At 50.7% G+C, this 19,674-nt stretch overlaps 2 protein-coding genes across 14 annotated transcripts in view; one reads left to right on the forward strand and one right to left on the reverse strand.

Annotated features, from left to right (window-relative positions):
• Positions 1-18,251, reverse strand: Nacc1 (nucleus accumbens associated 1). The gene is made up of 6 exons (XM_034522568.2): positions 17,846-18,251; positions 5,649-6,560; positions 5,391-5,564; positions 4,296-4,401; positions 4,071-4,168; positions 1-2,816 (listed from the first exon to the last, which is right to left on the reverse strand). The coding sequence occupies exons 2-6, from the start codon at positions 6,550-6,552 to the stop codon at positions 2,554-2,556; spliced, it is 1,545 nt and encodes a 514-aa protein (XP_034378459.1). The 5' UTR covers positions 6,553-6,560; positions 17,846-18,251; the 3' UTR covers positions 1-2,553.
• Trmt1 (tRNA methyltransferase 1) overlaps positions 16,493-19,674 on the forward strand; it is a 13,119-nt gene continuing 9,937 nt past the window's right edge. For 2 of the 13 annotated variants that reach the window (XM_034522557.2, XM_034522561.2), the window contains exons 1-2: positions 16,493-16,644; positions 16,726-16,872. The gene's annotated coding sequence lies outside the window, so the exon portion shown is untranslated. Of the gene's footprint in view, positions 16,645-16,725; positions 16,873-19,049; positions 19,212-19,300; positions 19,607-19,674 lie in introns of those variants that run through there. The other 11 variants (XM_034522560.2, XM_034522564.2, XM_076915526.1 and 8 more) reach the window with 10 other exon arrangements.

The following is a 19,674-nucleotide window of genomic DNA, read 5'->3' on the forward strand; positions in this document are numbered from 1 at the left end:
TGTTACAAAGGCGTCTTGTTTATTCTTATCAGCATCATTGACTCTCAGGGTTCACATTTCCCAACACCGCTCCTCTCCATACAGTAGTTAATGTGCAATCTCACTTGTGGGCCTGGGAAGGGAGGGGCTTGGCTCTGGGTGGGGAGGGCATTGGCACTTCACATGGGCCAGCGGGTGATGGCCTGTCCCCACGAGAGGCATGGATGGGAGGGAGGGTAGCCACTGGGTTTGCCCCTACTTGTCTTTCCTGCTAAGTGGGTTACTTTTTCACTCTCCTGGGTGTTTGGGGTGGGGACCATGCAGCTCTCAGGAGGGCAGGGCAAGCAGCTGACCGCCAGAGGAGGGGCGCAGGGGTGGCTCCTGAGGTAAGGCACAACCCTGTCTTTGGCTCTCCTAGTGAGTAGTTTTCTCCCCTGCACCCCTGGCTTTATACTTCCCTCACCCCAAGCCCCGGGAGTCAGGGCCACCTCCTGAGGTGCTTGGAACCAATGGGCTCTGCTGCCCACTCTACAAGACCTCTCAGTCCCATGGAGCTGCCCCCTTATTGAGCCTGGGCAGGGAGCACAGCCTGCCCTCACCATGCCAGGCTCAGCTGCTTGCCGAGTCATCAGGAGATTGTGCTTTGGGATCTTGCTGGGGAGGTGGGATACCAGGCCAGGGCAGGGTGGGGGAGGGGGTATGACTAAGGTGCTTGTGCTTTAGCTAGGGATGTCTACTCCCCTCCACTTGGCCACCCAGGGCTAAGGTACCGGGGGCCAAGTCAGACCCAACACCCCACCCTCACCATCAGATGTTAAGAGGGATCATGGCAGAGTAGAGGGCGCTGCTGGCCTGGAGACAGGTCTCCAGATCTGACTCAAAAGGCTCCATCCCACCTTCTCCAATCCTGCAACCCCTGCCTCTGAAAAGGCAGCTAGACTGCAGAGTTGGGGACAGAGAGAGGAGGTCAGGGCTAGAACAGAACCAGTGAGATGGTGAAAGGACGTTAATGGAGGGAGTAACAGAAACCCTGTGCTCACATATCAAACTCAGACACCCAAAAGATTGCTCCTGGAGATCTAGAGTGGAAAGGAGTGTGGCCAGAGATAGCTCCACAAACCAGTAACAATGGATGTGGACCCTGCCCTGCCTCATCCCCCAGGAGTGGGCTCAGCTACTTGGGACCTGTGAACACCCTACAACTGTAGTCCTGGGGGAGAGGAAGCTGGTTGGATCCACAGGAGTCCTGGGGCACTGGGACTGGGCCCCTGTGGAAACATGCACCCACATTCCACACACACACATTCAGTTTTCCCTGCATCCTGCCTTCCACAGCCCAGGGACCCAGGGAACCTCAGACACATTCCCATTGATTTGAAAAATAAAAGGAAATCTTATACTTCAATATTTCATTCGCTAAAAAAATGTTTCAAAAAGTTATGTACAGGGGTTGGGGGCTGGGAGCCCTGCCCAGGGTCGGGTGGGAGAAGGGCAGCAGTCTCCCAGCCTGCTCCCTGGTTCCGACCCTGGTCTTGCTGCCTCTTGATCTTCATGTTTTTAAAAGCAAACACGCTACGCAGGCACGCACGCACACACGCACGCACGCACACCCACAAATTCTGCCAGACTGGAAACCTGTCCTGAGACCCTCACCTGCCCGCAGGAGCACTGCTCTCTTGGAATGACCTCTTGGGCTGAGGGGACCCACAGAGGCAGAGCAGGGTGGGGCTAAGAGGGGTGTGATGGAGGCTGTCACAGAGGGTCAATTCTAGAGTTTCTCCAAGCCTTTGGGCTTGTTTCCTCAGTGTGTAAAGTGGACAGTCCCTCTTGGCCTCACCTACCCCAGCCCCAAGGTGCAGGGACAGACGAGAGGGACAGGAAGGCGCTTTTGGAGACATGGAAGCACTGGGGGATGGTGGGAGGGGTCCAAATAACCCCTGGGCCCGTGGAGTCCCAAGCAGCCACAGTGAGGGGCAGGCTCTCCTTGAGTCCTGCCCGTTCCCTAGCCGGGTCTGGTGCTGGGAAATGCCTAAGAGGAAGGGGAACCAGGGCTCCCCGTGAGTGTTGAGGAAGGTCACAGATCCCACCTGATGCCTGTCCTCTCTTGACCCAGCCCAGCTTGCTTTGGGGAAAAGGTGTGGGATGACAGGTAGGCAGAGGGGCTGGGAGCATGCAGCACCCCTGCAGGTTCTGGGGAGGGACAGACAGTAGCTCGTGACTAAGGTGGAGGGGGTATGTGTGTGACAGGAGGGAGTGTGACATCCATGGGAGGGTCCTGGGCAGGTACTGGAGGACCTCCGCTGAGGGGGCTGTCTGTGTGGAAGCTGTATTCTCTGCCTACCAAGTTGTGCTCTTCCTCATGGTCATTGAGAAAGCTGCTGTAGGCACCACCCTCTGCTAGGTACAGTGGCTTGGCTTTGCTAAGCCAAGCTCTTGCATCCGGATAGAGGGCATGGAACACCCCCTCACAGGTCCTGGGGAGGGACAGACAGTAGATCGTGACCAGGTAGGTGGTAGGTGGGGGTGTGATAGGAGGGGGAGTGTGACATCCGGTAAGGGGGTGTCACATGTATGTTACTGGAGAACCTCAGCTGAAGGGCCGGCCTCGCCATCATGGCTGGCTGTCTCGAAGCTGTGTTCCATGCTCATCATGTCCGGTTCTATCTTGCCAGTGTCGCTGATGAAGCTGCTGTAGTTATCACCCTCCATCAGGTGCAGTGGCTTGGTCTTGGGCAGCCAGCTTTTACGTACCACTCGGCGGGCATTGGTGCACATGTCGGCTGCAATGGCATTCATCTCGCTCTCCTTGAAGTTGGGGGCGAAGTTCTGGCAGTAGTCTGTGGGGGTAGAGCAGGCAGCTCGGGCCTAGACTCCTTCCATTAAGCCTTCCAGCTTCTATGAGAGTCCAGCGGATACCACTAACGATAACAAACTACTGCTGCTCACCTGGGTGCCTGCTCCACCACGCCCTCATGGAAATGTGGTACTATATGATTCAGAGCCTGGGAAGTTACTCATGCCAACCTAGGCCTCCCCCTGACAAGTGGCTGCCACTGCCACAGACGTGCCCTTTGACAGCTCTGGCCACCTCAATCTTCTCTTGATTACCCTGGACTTGAGATCCTCCTGCTTGACAAAGACACTCAGGTCCTTCCATACTATATGCCAAATGTGAAGAAACTCCCTCTGGAATCCTCTTTCTCAGTAAACCACAAAGGACCTCAGAACACCCCCCGAACCCCCTGCTTTTCCAATGTAGCTATGGCTGACCTTAAACTTGTCCTGTTCCAGTCTCTTGAGTGCTGGTCAGAACCTTCTCTTTAAAGTTTTAAAATTTGTGTGTGTGGTGGTCAGAGAAAAACTTAAAGAAGGGACGGAGAGGGTTAAACTCAGGTTGTTCAGCTGCGGAACCACCTCCCTGGCCTTAGATACCCCACCCTTTTTTTGAAACAGGGTCTCTCTACATAGCACTGGCTGTTCTAGAGTCTCCTTCCTCTGTTTCCTGAGTGTGTGCCATCAGGTTTGGCCACAGACCCTTAAAAAATACTATTATTATGACACACTGCTTCTCTCCTTCCACCTTCATGTGTCTTCTGAGAATCAAGCCTCAGGTACCCTGGAAATGCCTCGCAGACAGAGCCATCCCCCTGCCCTCCCCTGGAAGTGCCTCGAGGAGCTTAGCAATTCAGTGAGGCTGATGGCCGGTGAACTCCAGGGATCCTCTTGTCCTGTTTCTCAGGTCGGAGACTTCAGACATCTAGCTTTTGCTGTGAAGCCTGGAGATCTGAACCCAGGTCCTCATACTTCTGAGGCAAGCACTTCATGGTGGCACAGGCTTTTAAATCCTAGCACTTGAGAATTCAAGGCCAGCCTATAACTACCCAGGTAGCCTACAACTACTACAACCACAACACTGCTATTATGACAGCATAGTAGCCTACAACTACATAGTTAGTTCCAGGTCAACCAGGGCTATGTAAAGAGACCCTGTCTCAAAAACAAACAAACAAACAAACACCCAAAACTAACCAACCATCACCCAGCCCCAACTCCATCCAGGTGACAGCCCCAGGCCCCAGCAGAACACTCACACTTGACAGCATGGAGGACACGACTGTCCAGTGGCTTGCGTCTGGGGTCATTGGTGGAAGAGCGGATGCCAGTGCCACAGCTGTTGGCCAGTGTGTTCCTAGAGATAGGGTAGAAGTGTGGAGGGCGTCAGAGTTCCTGGTAGAGGTCGGGGGGGGGGGGGGCGCGAAGGGGTGGACAACCTGCTCCCCAACCCCCCAACCCCGGGGTTCTGGGGTGTACCTCACCGGTCAAAGAAGGAAGCCAAGAGCCGCCGCAGCAAGACCTTGTGCCGCGTGCCTGCACTGACGTGGCAGTTCATGAGTTGTGCCCTTGTGATGTATACATTGGTGCCTAGTAAGAAAAGTCACATGATCTGGGCCCAAATCTCAACTCACCTAGTTTGAACACCTAAGTGTGCCATAGGCACTCTGAACACACCCAGGTAGATACAATCATGGTGGTAGAGGCCCAGGAAGACTAGGCCTTAGGCCCAGTGGCAGTGAGGCCCAACCTCACCCCGACTCCACTATCTCCCATAACCTAGAAACCTACAGACTGGTCTTTGATGAGAAGCAAATCAATTTCTCTCTCTTCCCTCTCTCTGTTCCCTTCCTTTTGGTTGAGAAAGAGTTTCCTTATGCAGCCCAGGGTGGCTTCAAATTCTGGATCTAGGAACCCAGATGTATACTGCCTCACTTGGAGACAGCTCTGTACCACTCTCCTCACCCACCCCTCTTCTGTGGTACTGAGAATAAAACTTGGAATCTCGCCTAGTGGAGGTGAAGCACACCTTTAAACCCAGCACTCAGGAGGGAGACAGGCAGATAGATCTCTGAGTTTAAGGAGAGCCTGGTCTATACAGCAATGGGTTTCAGGACAGACAGGGCTACACAGAGAAACTCATCTTAAAAAAATCAGAGAAAAACAAAGAGTTGGGATCTCTTAGCATGCTGGTTTCTACACCGAGTCATACCCCAGGCTTAAACTTAATAGTTTTTGTTTGTTTGTTTTTGAGACAAGGACTCATGTATCCCAGGGGCTGTTATCGTCTGGCCTTTGTGCCTCCACCTCCCGAGTGCTGAGATTATAAATGTGTACCACAATGACTAGTTTATGCAGTGTCAGGTATGACATCCAAGGCTTTATGTATGCTAGCTAAGTTATTACCAGCTGAATCATATCCTCAGTCCCAACTCACCTACCCTAACACCTCTTGTCAGGGCATCTGCTACTAATAGTTGCCCAAATGGGAGTGGAGAGTGTCAGGTGCCCTGGGACACAGAGGCAGGGTGCTAACTTACAGAACAAAGGGGATGGGAACTAAAGCACAACCAGCACACCTGTCACGAGCTCCAGCTTCTCTGAGGGGTCACCTTCATCGTAGAGCTTTGGGTGGCAGCGATTGCCGATCTGGTTGATAAGTTCAGCTGGGAGAGATGCCAGGTCTTGCCGCACTCGAATGCGACTGCGGGACTCAAGAACCACCTGCTCGGGAAGGGCCTCTACCTTCTCAACTGTGGGAACAGGGGACAAGTATGTTCCTGTTACGCACGCACACGCACACACGTGCGCGCACGTGATGGAGGGGTGGCACTCACCTGACTGGCCAACGTTCAGCATGCTGTACATGGTGTACATGTTGCAGATCTGACGGTACTGCTCATCTGTGCCCTCCTCACCTGCGTCTTCTTCTTCGTCCTCTTCATTGTGATAGGAGCTGGGACTGTCACTGGTGTAAGCACTGGAGGTACCTGGACTGGTTCGCTCTGACATGCTGGGCCCACTCACACATCCCCCCACTGCAACCACAGCCACTGCTGCTGTAGCTGTGGCCACTGAGACTGGCTGGGGCATCCGGTTAGGGGCCAGGTCTGGTGTGGAGAACTTGGCCATCTTGCGGCTGCCATTGTTGCCACCACTGCCTCCAGCCTCCTTCTGGCTGCTATCCCACAGCCTCTTGGCCATGGGTGTGCATTGCACTGAGTCCAACTCCTGTTCTGTCTTGACCCGTGACACAAGGGGCAGTGGTGTGCTACAGGCTGGCCATCCCAATGTCTGCGCTACAGGACTCTGAGGCTCTGAGGATGGGGCCTCCTCCGGGTGCAGGCCCTGGGAGTCGCAACTTGGAGAGCTAACTTTGAGGAAGAACTCAGTGCCTTTCTCCATGATCTCCTGGATCTGCAGGAAGCCGGCCGTGTAGATGAGCAGGAACTGGTCCCCCATGTTCATGCTCAGCCGGCCTGTGTAACAGAACGTGAGGATCTGCTGGAATGACTGTGGCTGCACAGCGGCCGGCAGCTCTACCACAGCGCTGCGGCTGCTGTTGAACAGGTCCCGGAAGTAGGAGCTGCTGGCGGCCAGCACAGCACGGTGGGCTTTGAAGGCATGGCCCTTAACCACCACCGACACGTCACAGTATAGTCCCTGTAGCCGCTGCTCATTGAGGCACTCAAGGATGCTGTTGCCAAAGTTTGGAATCTCCATCTGCAGGGTCTGCGCCATGGCAGCAGCTGTGTAAGGACAGGAGATAGATGCTGGACAGGTCAGGTGGCAGAAACCAACATAGGCCCTGCCCTGCCTCAGCAACCCCACCTCCTGCAGGAGAGCAGGAGAGAACCAGAAAGAACATCCATATGGTAAAATCTGTGATGCATCGAAGAATGGCAGTGCCACTTCCACTTCTGTCCTCTCATAGCTCTGCCTTTATGACTGAGTCATCCCAAGGGTCCCTGCAGGGACTGGTGCAAGAACACTATAGATATTATTATTCACAGCCACTCAAGCCCGTTTGCTTTCTTGTGGAGCTTGGAACAGAACCCAGGGCCTTTAGCATGGTAGGCAAGTGCTCCACTACTGAGCTCCTGAGCTTTGCTACTTAGCTGGTCTGAGTCTTGGTCTTCCTGCCTCCATCTCTCCAGTACTAGAGTCACTGATGTGCTTCATGTATGTTACATATTCTCTAGGACTTATACTACCTGGTTTGATATAAGCACTAGTAATACTTTCCATATTCAAAAGTCTTTTCTATTAGAGACAGGTTTCCCATTATAACTGGCCTGGAACTTATGGAACTGTTCCTGACTTAGCCTTCAGAATGCCAGGATAACAAACAAGATCATCACATCTGGAATTAAAATCAACAGTCTGGGTAGGAGCTGGAGAGATGGCTCAGGAATTAAGAGCACTTGTCTCTTGCAGAGGACCAAGGTTTGATTCCAGGCTTCTAAATTTACAACTATCCACTCCTCTAGTTCCAGGGGACCTGACAGATGTACATGTGCACATACACACATGTAGGCAATATTCATGCACATAAAATAATAGTAATTCTAAAAAAAAAAAAAAAAAAAAAAAAAACAAACTTTAAAATGTTCTGATCAGTGCTGGGGGAACGGAACCCAGGGTTTTCCATAAGCTAGGCACGCACTCTACCACTGAGTTTTACCATCAGAGGAATGCTTTATGGATCTATGGTTGGTTGACTGTAAGGATACAGGCATAGTGCACTAACATTCTTATGCTCATGTTAAGAATGGCTGTTGGCATGACAATACCACAGTCTGTGGCCCAGAATATGGCCTTAAGGCACTCACTAACCATACAGCTAGTCACCATGAAAATGCACATTCAAACCAAATGCAAAACAGCCTCATGCTGTAGGCTTGAAAACAGGAACAAAGCAGGCAAAAGGCCGGGTGTGTGAACAAGGTTCTAAGTTCCAGCCACCTCTATCTCCATACAAAAATATGGCAGGTATTACCAAAGGTAAGAACTTTGAACTGTTTCACACTGCTGGTGAGAATATGAAAAACAACCTGGGAAAAGTCTCAAGGTTCTTCAGTATAGGAAAAAGCCAGACAGAAGGACCACATGGCATAGGATTCCACTTATATGAAGTCTCCAGAAAAGGCAAATCCATTAAAACATAAACCAGAAGGCTCCGAGGAGTTAGGAAAGAAGAATGGGATTTGTTTAAGAGAAAAAGATGTGTGCTTACTCCTGGTATCATGAACTATTATTTAAAGTTAACAGTAATTGATCTTTTCCTAACTCTGAATACACAAAAGACCATAACCAAGCCAGAAGTGGTAGTCCCAGGAACTCTGCAGGGCAGAGGAGGATGATCCACTAGGCCTAAAGATATAGGTTAGGCTACACAAAATAGATAAACCTATTACATTATAAAAGGGTGGAGTACGTGGTATTATCTCAACAAAACTGTTGAACAAAAACAACAAACAGGACTGGGATCCAGCACTTGCCCACACGGGGCAGGCTGCCCGAGCCACACCCCAACCCCCAAACAAGAGACAACTGGTTTCCTCTGTACAGAACAGGGAAGTTGTACCAAGTATATTTTTTCTGATCTTAAATTCTGAACCTGGTAGGCATATGGTTCATCTACAAAAATAAAAGGGATTTCTTACAGCCTTGTTTTTAGACAAGTTTTTACTCTGTAACCCAGGTTAGTTTTGAGCTTGCACTGCTTCTTTAGCCTCAGCCTCCTCAGTGCTGGGGAGCCTCCATGCCCAGCTCCAAATTTTTCTTTTCTTTTTCTGGTAACAAGGTTTCATTATGCAGATCCAGGCTGTACTTAATCTTACACACAAGAGGTTGGCTTGCCTCTACTCCCCAGGTAAATTACCTGGCTTGCTTGGTTTTTAAGAAAATGATTCAGTTGAAGTAGAACATGCATGTAGTCCCAGCACCCAGAGAGTATACTGAGGCAGAGTTACACTATGTTGTTCTGGCTGGAGCTCCTCTGTAGACCAGACTGGCCTCCAACTCAGAGATCCACCTGCTTTTGACTCCCCCATGCACCACCACTGGTTTTTTTCTTTAGTTTTTAAAAATTTTTAATTACATTTACTCATGTTGTATGTTTGCCTGCAATTAAATCTGTGTGCCACCAACATGCTTGGTGCCTTTGGAGGTCAGAAGGAACTGGAGTTATGGACCACCATGTAGATTCTGGGACTCCAACCCATCTTCTGCAAGAATGAGCAACTCTTTTTAAAAGTTTTGGGACAGGTTTCACTATATAGTCCTGGTTGTCCTCAAACTCACAGAGATCAGCCTGCCTCTGCCTCCCAAACGCCTTGACTAAATGTGTATGCCACCACTGCCTAGCACAAGCAACTGTTAATACACACAGCACAGTACATGCATGACAGTCAAAACAACTTTATAGGTAAATGGGGTCTTGTCTTTGCTTCATGGAGGCCCCATGGGGCAGAACTTGTCCTTTACCCTAGGACTGAACCAGGCATGAGGGCACATGCCTGTACTTCCAGCTACTCAGGAGGTTGAGGTGGAAGGACAGCTTGAACATAGTTCAAGACCAGCTTAGACCACATAACCAACCCAACTGTTTCTAACACTAGATCCTGAGAATCAGATGCCCTTTCCTGGCCTCCCTAGGAACCATGAGTACATGGTACACATACATGCAAGGAAAACACTCATACATGTTTTTAAAATGATTTATTTTTATTTTATGTGCATTGGTGTTTGGCCTGCATGTATATCTGTGTGTGGATGCTAGGTCTCCTGGAACTAGAGTTACAGACAACTGTGAGGTGCCCTATGGGTGCTGGGAATTGAACCCAGGTCCTCTGGAAGAGTAGCCAACACTCTTAACCACTGAGCCATCTCTCCAACCCCTTCATACACATTATTTAAGAACCAAACAAAACAAACAAAACACAACAACAAACCCCCAACCAATCATCATTCCTATTACCTCAAATCTAATTCCATGTCTAAAACAAGAGTGAACCTCTGAAGAATTGCCTTCGCCTCCTCAGATAGCTCTGACCTCAGGACAACAAGAAGTTAGGATGGAATTTCTGAAGTGATGTCACTGAGTTTCAGACTCATATTGAGTTGACTCACTGTGGAAAGGGGGCTGACAGGATGTTTCCAGAGGAAACCACTGTCTTTTGTGGAAGGAGGCCCACGCAATACATTTGAGCCCCACCAAAGTCATAAAGGCACAGAAGGGGTTATATCTGTGCCACAAAACAAACAAACAAACAAGCCCAGTATGATGGTGCATAACAGTAGTCAAAGTAGGTAGATGAGGTAAGAGAACTGTGTTGGCCTGAGGTAGTCTAAAAACAATTATCAAAACTCCAAGAAAGAAAAAACAAATTTGCATGTTAAAATCTACTTGCAATGCAACAATTAAGCAGGGCTTTGGCAGGCATAGTGGCACACACCTATTCTCTTGGCAAGTAGAGTCAAAAGATAAGTTTGATGCCAAACTGGGCCAAGAGACCATGTTTCAAAGGGGTGGGGTGGGGTGAAGGCACAAGCCTTTGGGAGGTAATTAATTCATGAGGTTTCCACCTTCATGAGACACTTCAACTTGAACTTCCAGCCTTCAGAGTGTGAACAGTGCATGTCTGCTGGGGTAGCTTAGCGGCAAGCCTCTGGCTCCAATCTTAGCAATACAATGGGGACACACGGACTCCCATCCAGACAGTACAAAGGAAAAGTAAACATGCCAATAGTGGAAAGTGATCAACTCATATGGATCCTAGGTTTTGTTTTTGCTGTTGTTTTTGAGACAGGGTCTCATTATGTACCTTTGGCTGGCTTAAAACTTCCCGGGCGGTGGTGGCGCACGCCTTTAATCCCAGCACTTGGGAGGCAGAGGCAGGCGGATTTCTGAGTTCGAGGCCAGCCTGGTCTACAGAGTGAGTTCCAGGACAGCCAGGGCTACATAGAGAAACCCTGTCTCCAAAAACCAAAACAAACCAAAACAAAAAACAAAAAAACCAAACACCTTCCCATGTGTGGGGGAGGCTGTGATTGGGATGTAATGTGAATAAAAATAAATAAATCTTGAGAAAACAGAACAATAACAACAACAACAACAAAAACTCACTTCCTGTGTAGATTGGCCTTGAACTTACCAAGATCTGCCTGTCTCTGCCTCCCAAGTACCAAGTGCTGGGGCATTTTTCTTCCTCCCTACACTGAATTCAATTTCTTTCCCCCGAAAGGCTGTCATTAAATTCATGGCAGCAATAGGATGAACAGTAGCTCCCTTTCACAGTGATGGTAAAAGTTCAGATAAGGCCATCTCATTCCCCAGTATATTTCCTGAGAAGAAATGAGCCTTCCTGACATCTGATTTAGGAGGCAAAAACAGGGGCCTAGATCACAGAGAGAACAGGCCCAAGTTTGTTCCTGAATCCTGTCCATGAAACAGACAATGCTCAGACAGTTAGGAAGGAGGAAACACCTCACAGGTGGAAACCCTAGTACCCAGAAAAGCCACAAATGGGGCAGACAGGAGCCCTAGATAGGCCAAGCCTCCCCATCCAGAAAAGGAGTCTGTTGGCTACCTGGGGCACTTACCACAGGGTCTCCAAGGGTCATCTTGACCTGGTTTTTCTCCTTCCCATATTCCTCCACTTCCTTCCTCCACCAGCAGCTCTAGGAACTGGCACCTCTGTCTGCTACCTGTTTCAACTTGTTCCAAGTGTGTCCCCACTCCCACCCCAGCTTCTGCCTAACAGAACCTCCAGATCCTTACAGAGCCCAGCAGCCATTCCGCTGTTTTCATGGAGCCCTGGCCTGGGTAATGCCACCAAGTCTGATCATAAGCCTTTTTTTGTTTTGTTTTTGAGACAGGGTTTCTCTGTGTAGCCCTGGCTGTCTTGAAACTCACTCTATAGACCAGGCTGGCCTCGGACTAAGAAATCTGCCTGCCTCTGCCTCCCAAGTGCAGGGATTAAAGGCGTGCGCCAGCACCGCCCAACAAGCCTATTCTTCTAAGTCACAGTCCACTCTATGAGTGCCTTCATACCCAAAGGAGAACAGAGAGAACAAAGATCAAATGCAGAGTCCCTGAGGTAACAATGGCATAACCAGGGCCAAAGGAGGATAGTTACGCTGTAGATGGGGCTTGCTGAGATGCATTGCAGATGATGCAGAACTTTGGTATCACCAAAGAGACACATACTATCTCCTAAACAGGACAATTCAACAACTATTTGCTTTGAGACAGTCTTGGTACATATAAGTTATGCAGCCTGGCCCTGGCTTTGGCCCTGGCTGAGAGCCCCTACAGGTCAGACATGACTGTTTCTCCCATCTATCAAGTAAGAAAACAGAGCTCCTAGCTACCTGGAAGGCTGAGGCAGGAGGACCACTTGAGCTAGGAGTTCAAGGCTACAAAACAAGACTATGGGAAAAAAAAAAACAAAACAAAAAAAAAACCAAACTGAAACAATAAAACAGACCTGTTTGGAGAACCCACACTTCTTAAAACAAAGAAGTTCCAGTCCCTTATGTAAGTTGACATCCCAGTACATAGAATATAAACTGATTTTTTTTCCTGTCTTTTTTTTTTGGTGCTGGGGATAGAAACTGGGACCTTCCATATCAGGCCAGTGCTCTTCCACTGAGCTGCACCTCTAGTGCCTCTAGACCTTACATTATCTCTAGTTGACACCTAGTACCAAATCCAATATTAATGCTACATAAGAGATGTCAGAAGACAGTTAACTAGAAGACAGGGCCAAGAAGATGATTCACTGGGTAAAGTTAGCCTCCATGGCTAGTGTCCTGAGTCTGATCCCTAGGACTCTCATGGTAGAGAGAACTGACTCCCCTAAGTTGTCCTGTGATTGATCTCCATGTCCTGCCAAATAAATAGATTAAAATATAATAAAAAGTAAATATATAAATCAAAAGAAGCTAGTTATATACCCTCCTAATTCTGGCATTTGGGAGGCCAAGGCAGGAGAATTATTAGTTCAAGGTTGGTCTGGACTATGTATGTGCAACAAGATCTCTTCTCAAAACCAGGAGCTATTACACTGTTGTTTAGGGGATAAGGAAAAGATACAAAAGTCTGTTTAGGACAGAGGGTGTGCCTAGCAGGTACAGGCTCTGGATTCCATCTTTAAAACTACAAAAAGTAAGCAAAGTGTATACATGTTCAACATAGACACAACAGTTTATAGCTTGGTGACATGGCTTAATGGGTAAAGACACTTGCTGCTAAGCCTGGTAACCCGAGTTTGATCTCCAGAACTCACAAGGTGTAAATAACCAACTCCCATAATTTACTGCCCCCCCCCAATACATAAATATTTTAAGGGGGGGGGGGAAGCCAACACAGCAACCTCAGTTCTTAGCTGACATCCAAGAACCCCAGCTATCACTGGCACTGTTGCTCCTGCTCCTTCCTGTCTTTAAACTCTCTCACCTTCTGCCTTTCACTCTGTCCTGGAACCTGTCCTGTTACAGGGATTACCTCAGGCAATAATCCTTAAGGGTCCCTCAGTGCCTTCACAACCCCATGGTGCCATCACATAGCCAACAGGATTCTCCCATAATCCTCCAAACCAGATAGCAGGTATTAGAACACAGTATCAATGTCCTTTACAGACCAGGCCCTTCTTTTGTTAATAGGGCCGCACAATGTTGCTCTGCCACCAGCTTAAGTCTTGACGGAGGGAAGCTATCCTAGATAACTGTCTTGGGCTACTGAACAATCCTAGCTACCGAGAAGCCAGAGTGCCTCTATCCCACCCTTGGCAGGTCAGGTGTGTCCTTATCAGACAGGCAAGCTGGGGAGTAAGAGCTCTAGCCAGCATCTTGGGCCGAGGAGGGGTGACTTAGCAGTGGCACTTGACTCTCATCCTAATGTTCACTCACCCTCAACTCTTCTGCTTCACTTAGAGAACACCAGAACCCCCCCAGTCCCCAAGCTCTAACTTTTGCACCTCTGCTGAGGATGCACAGAAGAGAGCAAATAGATGGTAAGCATCTTTCAAGTACAACCTGTGATGTTACTTCTAATCTGCCTGCCTCTCCCCCAACCCCACCCACCCACAGATAGGGCCAATGCACTGCAGGGAAGACATCACCAACAACAGGTCACCTACTGCAGGCTTCAAGGACAGTTATGCTGAGAGACTGCTTCAGTTCTTTAATATATCAGATAGCGATGACACCACAAAGGCTGGCTAGTCATGGGCTTGAGTGAGCACAAACACAGAAGTGTCCGAAGTGATCCTAGTGCAGGAGCCCGAGTATGGACAGGAAGGAAATAGCCAGGAAGGACACACACTGCCCAAGCACTGCCTCAAGCTCAGCTCAGGCGTGCAGCTGGGCCAGGCAGGGGCAGCTGGGCCAGGCAGGTGCTGCACCACTGGCTCAGGCGTATAGCTGGGCCAGGCAGGTGCTGCACCACTGGCTCAGGCGTATAGCTGGGCCAGGCAGGTGCTGCACCACTGGCTCAGGTGTGCAGCTGGGCCAGGCAGGTGCTGCACCACTGGCTCAGGTGTGCAGCTGGGCCAGGCAGGTGCTGCACCACTGGCTCAGGTGTGCAGCTGGGCCAGGCAGGTGCCGCATCACTGGCTCTGGCAATGAACCCCTGGGTTAGAGCACATTGACCAGCCTTCTGATGGACCTGAACAGAACAAATACAGATTTTAGAAAGCCCAACTCACGAGCCTGAGGTGGGTTGTGGAGGACAGACTACTATATGACACTCTGTGCTGGTTGATGATGGTGCATGCCTTTAATCCTAGCATGTGGGAAGCATAGACAAGTGTATCTCTGAGTTCAAGGCCAGTCTGGTCTACAGAGTGAGTTCCAGGACAACCAGGGCTACATAGAAAAACTCTGTCTTGGGGGAAAAAAAAAATCAAAAAGAAAAAAAGAGTGACTCTGGATTTAAGTCAAGGGATCTGAACTTTGTCTGGGGATGCTAGGGAGACCCCTGAGATCCTCTGACTGAGTTCGTTCTTGTGGACAGCAAGAAAGATCTCTGCTCCACACCAGTCAACCCTCAGTCTTCTCTCACAAAGACAAAACGTTTTTTTGGTAACTCAGCAGGAACCTGGCACACACTCAATAAAAGCTCTGAATGTGTTGTCCTCAGCCAAAACATCCGCTCCCCTGCACCTAACTTATTATTCAGATCACGCTAGTCTCTGACTACCCAATGGAACTCCCTGCCCCCACCCCACTGACCATCTAGTCTGCTATACCATCTTCATTAACAGAGCAGCTAGTTTCTCTGTACCTCTGGGGACCATCTGAACAGAAATTGCAGCAAGCCTGCTGCATGTTACTCAGAGCTGTTTCTTCAGCTTTCAGCAGGGGAGTGGGCACAAACACTGAAAGCAAACCTACGACTTTTGCCTAAGGCTGGCTGGCCTCGCCTCAGGTCCTCACTGAAGAGCAGATATGACCAGTGCACCTTCTGTTCTAGTTGCAGGTGGAGGTGCCACCTGACCATTTCTGCCTTCATACTGCAGGGCCAGCTCCGACCAGTTTTGCATTCTAGCTGTAACTAGCTGATACCATCTGTCCTCAATACCCCACTCAGCTAAGGCCTGGGAGCAGGCGGTCTATGCCCAGCAGCTCTCCTTGGTCCACATGCAGGAATCAGTCTCTGGCATCAACAGCTAAAGCATAAAGGTGCAGCAGCAGCCAGTGGTGAGAATAAAGGCAATTATAAAGATTCTGAGGTGATATCAGTCTAACAGAGACAGCTGATGGGCTGGGGGTTCCTTGGAGAGCTGCAGCAGTACTGAAAACAATCTGAAAGCACCAAACTCTTTAATTCAGGCTGCTGGACCAGTCCTCAGCATTCCTCCCCCATCAAGAGACCCAGATAGAGGGCACAGCCTAGGCAGGTGGTGGCCTTCTGAAGACTCCAAGGATATGAGGGAAAATGGAGACTCAACAAAGTCATCATTAAACCCAGGACTGCCTGATACCAGCCACCAGAAGTTTGTACCTGACTCTGGTGCTGAGGTGTCCAATCAAAGTCACCCAAGACAAACTGTGTGTGGTGCCTCATTCCTATATAATCCCAGCATTGGGATGATGAGCAACAGGGTCATAGTTCAAGACCAGCTTAGACCAGCCTGAGTAAGTTCAAGGTCAGCCTGAGTTAGAGTAACATCAGCAACCAAAAAACAAACACTAACACAAACACACATATCTACCCAGATACTAACATAAACACACATATCTACCCAGGCACACACACGATTAACTTTGCAATTAGTCCAGAGCTATAGTGTGCTAAGAAACCAAAGCGAATAAAGCCCAGCAAAGCAAAATCCCACTCCCAAACCACTAACACCCACTTCTACAACCACTTCCTATAGCAGAACAACACTTCCACGACCCTGTGCCCCTGGCTCCCAGATGCGGAATGGAAGAGAAGGTATGAGCAGGCCGAAGATGAAGAAGCCCACACACTGTTCCTTGGAACCCCAGCAACGGGATTGATGGAGCCAGTCCAGGGAGCCCAGGAAAGGCTAGGTCCAGGAAGAGTCCAACAGGGAATCAGAACAGCAGGAATTTCTCTGCTGCTGATGCCATGAGGAGGGCGAACTTGATTTACTAGGCATAGGCCACAATCTAGTCATATGACCAGGGATAAGCCCCGCCCCGAACCCCAGCTTCTTTCCCTGAAAAGAGAAAGCCAAAGACCCAGCGGTGGTGAGCGATCAATGAGCTTACCGGCTACACGCTTAGCACACAACCTGACCTAGAAGGAGCATCAAGGAGGGAGGGGAGGCCCTGGGATCTGGAGCCCCCACGGCACAAGTCAGTATGTGTAGGTACCTGTTTTGTCTCAAAGACACACAGAGCTTCAGGCCCTCACCATCCCAATATTTTATCTTCCAGGAGGAGTCAGAATTCAGGCCCAAGCGGCTGGCTGGGCCTGGAAAGCTAGGGCGCATAGCAAAGCCGTGAGCTCTCATCTTGACTTGAGCCCCCCCAGGTTCCACCGCCAGAAGGCTGAGAACGAATTCAGGACTCTAAAACACTCAGGTAACGTTTGCTGGGCTGCTTTCGTGCTGGCTGGGTGGGTGGGGGTTGGGGTGAGCAGGGGCCATCCACACAAAACCCAAGATGTTTGAACTAGGTATCCGGTGCAGCCCACGCTGACTCCCACCTACCCGCTGGCCTGTCCTTGCTTAGCAGCTGGCCAAGGTTTCAGAGAAGAGGCGTGGGAAAGAGAAAACCCCCTGGTTCTGACCCTAAGCAAACAGAGGAGGTGGGGGGGGGTGCAGAGCCCTTAGCTCACACTAGGTTTTCCTAACCTGCCCCCACATCCTAGCCCATAGGCCCTGGGCCACCTCCAAACTCCCAACACTCCTAGGGTAGTTCGCAGCCTTACCTGATGCCCTCCAGTTGTAGTTTATCCCCCACATCTCGGGTCTCTGACCTCGTGCGACCCCCTGCAAGCATCCCAGGGCTCTCCAATCCGCCCCCACTCGAGCAAGCTCCGCCCACCCCCCCACCAAGTCTCACTTCCCGGGCTTTTCCTCACCGCCCCCCAAGGCCTGTAACCTGACCCGCCCACCCCCTCCCCAGCGCTCTCTACCTGCAAGCTCCGGCCCTCCCGCTACCCTCCAGGCCTTCTCCCTCGGGCGGCGCAGCCCTCCCCCCCTCTCGCCCTGGCCAGCCTGAGGCCTCCCCTCCCCCCTTCGGCCTCGCCTACCGCCTCCACACAATTACCCCCTCCGGCCCTGAGACTTCAAGGATCTCGCGACCCGCGCCTCCCTCGGGCGGCCTTCAAGCCCCGCGGGCCCGGCCCGCGGCTGGACGCTGTAGGCCGCCAGCTGAGATTCGGCCATCTCACCCTTGCCCTCCCGCCGCTGTCAGCGCCGCGGGCTCGGCTTCTGGTTCGCAGCTGGGCGCCCCGAGGCCTCCCCTCTCGGCCCTCGGCCGGAACCTCGGATGTCCTCGGGCCGCCCCGGCGGGAGGAGGCCGGAATTGGGCCTGGAGCGGGCCATCTCACCTGCGCTGTGGCCGCGCTCCGGGGCCTCCCGGCGGGCTCCGCAGCGGCAGCTGGGGCCGGGCCTGGGCCCGGGGCGCGCCCCCCTGCGCCTCGGCCTCGGCCTCCGCCTCTGCGGCCTCCGCGGCCTCCGCCTCAGCAGCAGTGGTAGCCGCGGCGGCCATTCATTGTGGGCCAGGCCGCCCCAGCCGAGCGCCGAAGAAGCGCACGGCGCTGCCGGCAGGGAGGAAACGGCCTCGGCCCCGCCCCTTAGGCAAGCTTAGCTGCGCTTCGAGCGCACCCACTTCTCCTTCCTCCGGGGTCTCTGGTCTGTAGACGGTCTAGTTGAGTGACTGTGGGACAGGTGGCTCTTTATTTTCGAACTTCAGTTTCTTGTAAAATGAGAACTAGGGCTGTTCCAGGTACAGTTTAGGCTCTGTGGAAATGAGGTTTCGCTGAGCTGAGCTGAGGAAACGCGATCAAGATCACAGGAAAGTGAATGTGAAGATTTAAACTTAGGTTCAAGAGGTCAAGAAAACAAAGACTTAGGATGCTTACGCGATGTCAGGTTCTGTTAGAATTTTACACTAACTCGGATAATGACACGCCTTAGAGAGGTCTGACTACTTTCCGCGTCGGGTAGCAGAGACAAGAACAGAAGAGTGCGGACTGGATTAAGAGTGTATATTGCTCTAGTAGAGTTCAGTTCCCAGCACTCAGGTGAGGTAGCTACAGTTCTAGAGGAGCCATCACCTTTTTGCTGTTTGGGGACTTACACACAAGTGGACACATACACAGAAATAAGAATAAAATTTTTAAAGCAAAACAAGTACCGTTGGGTCTGGTAGACATGCCTGAAATCTCACCATCTGGAAGCCTGAGGCAGGAAACTACCTAGAGTTCGAATCTGCCCTAGGCTATATAGTTCCAGGATAACCTGGACAAAGAGTGCCCTCTATCCCCAATTAAGAGATAACATAGCAAGGCAAGCTAAGGTAACTCACACATCCTGGATCTCCACATTTTCCTGCTTGCATACATTAGACCAACACTCAGAAGGTTTACTGTCTGAGTGGTTCCTCTGTACACTTCACAGGCATTCAGTTATTGACAGCTAAGATTCCTATTTAGCAGGTAAGGGAAATAAGAGCCTTTTTTTTTTTTTTTTTTTTTTTTTTTTTTTTTTTTGGTTTTTCGAGACAAGGTTTCTCTGTGTAGCCCTGGCTGTCCTGGAACTCACTCTGTAGACCAGGCTGGCCTCGAACTCAGAAATCCGCCTGCCTCTGCTTCCCAAGTGCTGGGATTAAAGGCGTGTGCCACCACTGCCCGGCGCGAATACTATTCTAGAGCCTGAGTTAATCTACAAGGTGCACACAGGAGACATCTACAGGTATCAAGTTTTTCCGCTTTTTGCCGTGTACTAAACTAGTGAAACTCTCTTGCTTTATTGAAAACCACTTGTGTAGCATAGCCTGCGCACTTCCTTTCCTAGAAGAATCTTGATCTTAGTCGCCTACTGTAGATAGTGTCTCTAATTGGTCAGCTATTGTCATGTGACCGGCCCGCCTTCTTTGCCAACATGGCCGCTCCCAGACTCTAATACGAGAAGCGTGCACCGCGACTCGTTGGAACCCGTGAGCCGAAGGGAGAAACGTGTCTGGGTGGGTGTGGGTGTGGGTCTGTTTTGGGAAATCTGCGCCGCGGGCCTTAGGCTCTGTTCGGTTCAGCCCCCTCGGGAACGCAGGATGTTATCGAAGCCACCAGATTTTAGTTTCTAATTTATAGGTATGTAGGCCACCCCCGCCCCAGAATGCAGCTCTCTGACCTCCCTATGCCCTTCCCCTTCTCTGAAA

This window comes from Arvicanthis niloticus, chromosome 18 (assembly GCF_011762505.2).
Source record: "Arvicanthis niloticus isolate mArvNil1 chromosome 18, mArvNil1.pat.X, whole genome shotgun sequence".
Lineage (NCBI taxonomy): Eukaryota > Metazoa > Chordata > Mammalia > Rodentia > Muridae > Arvicanthis > Arvicanthis niloticus.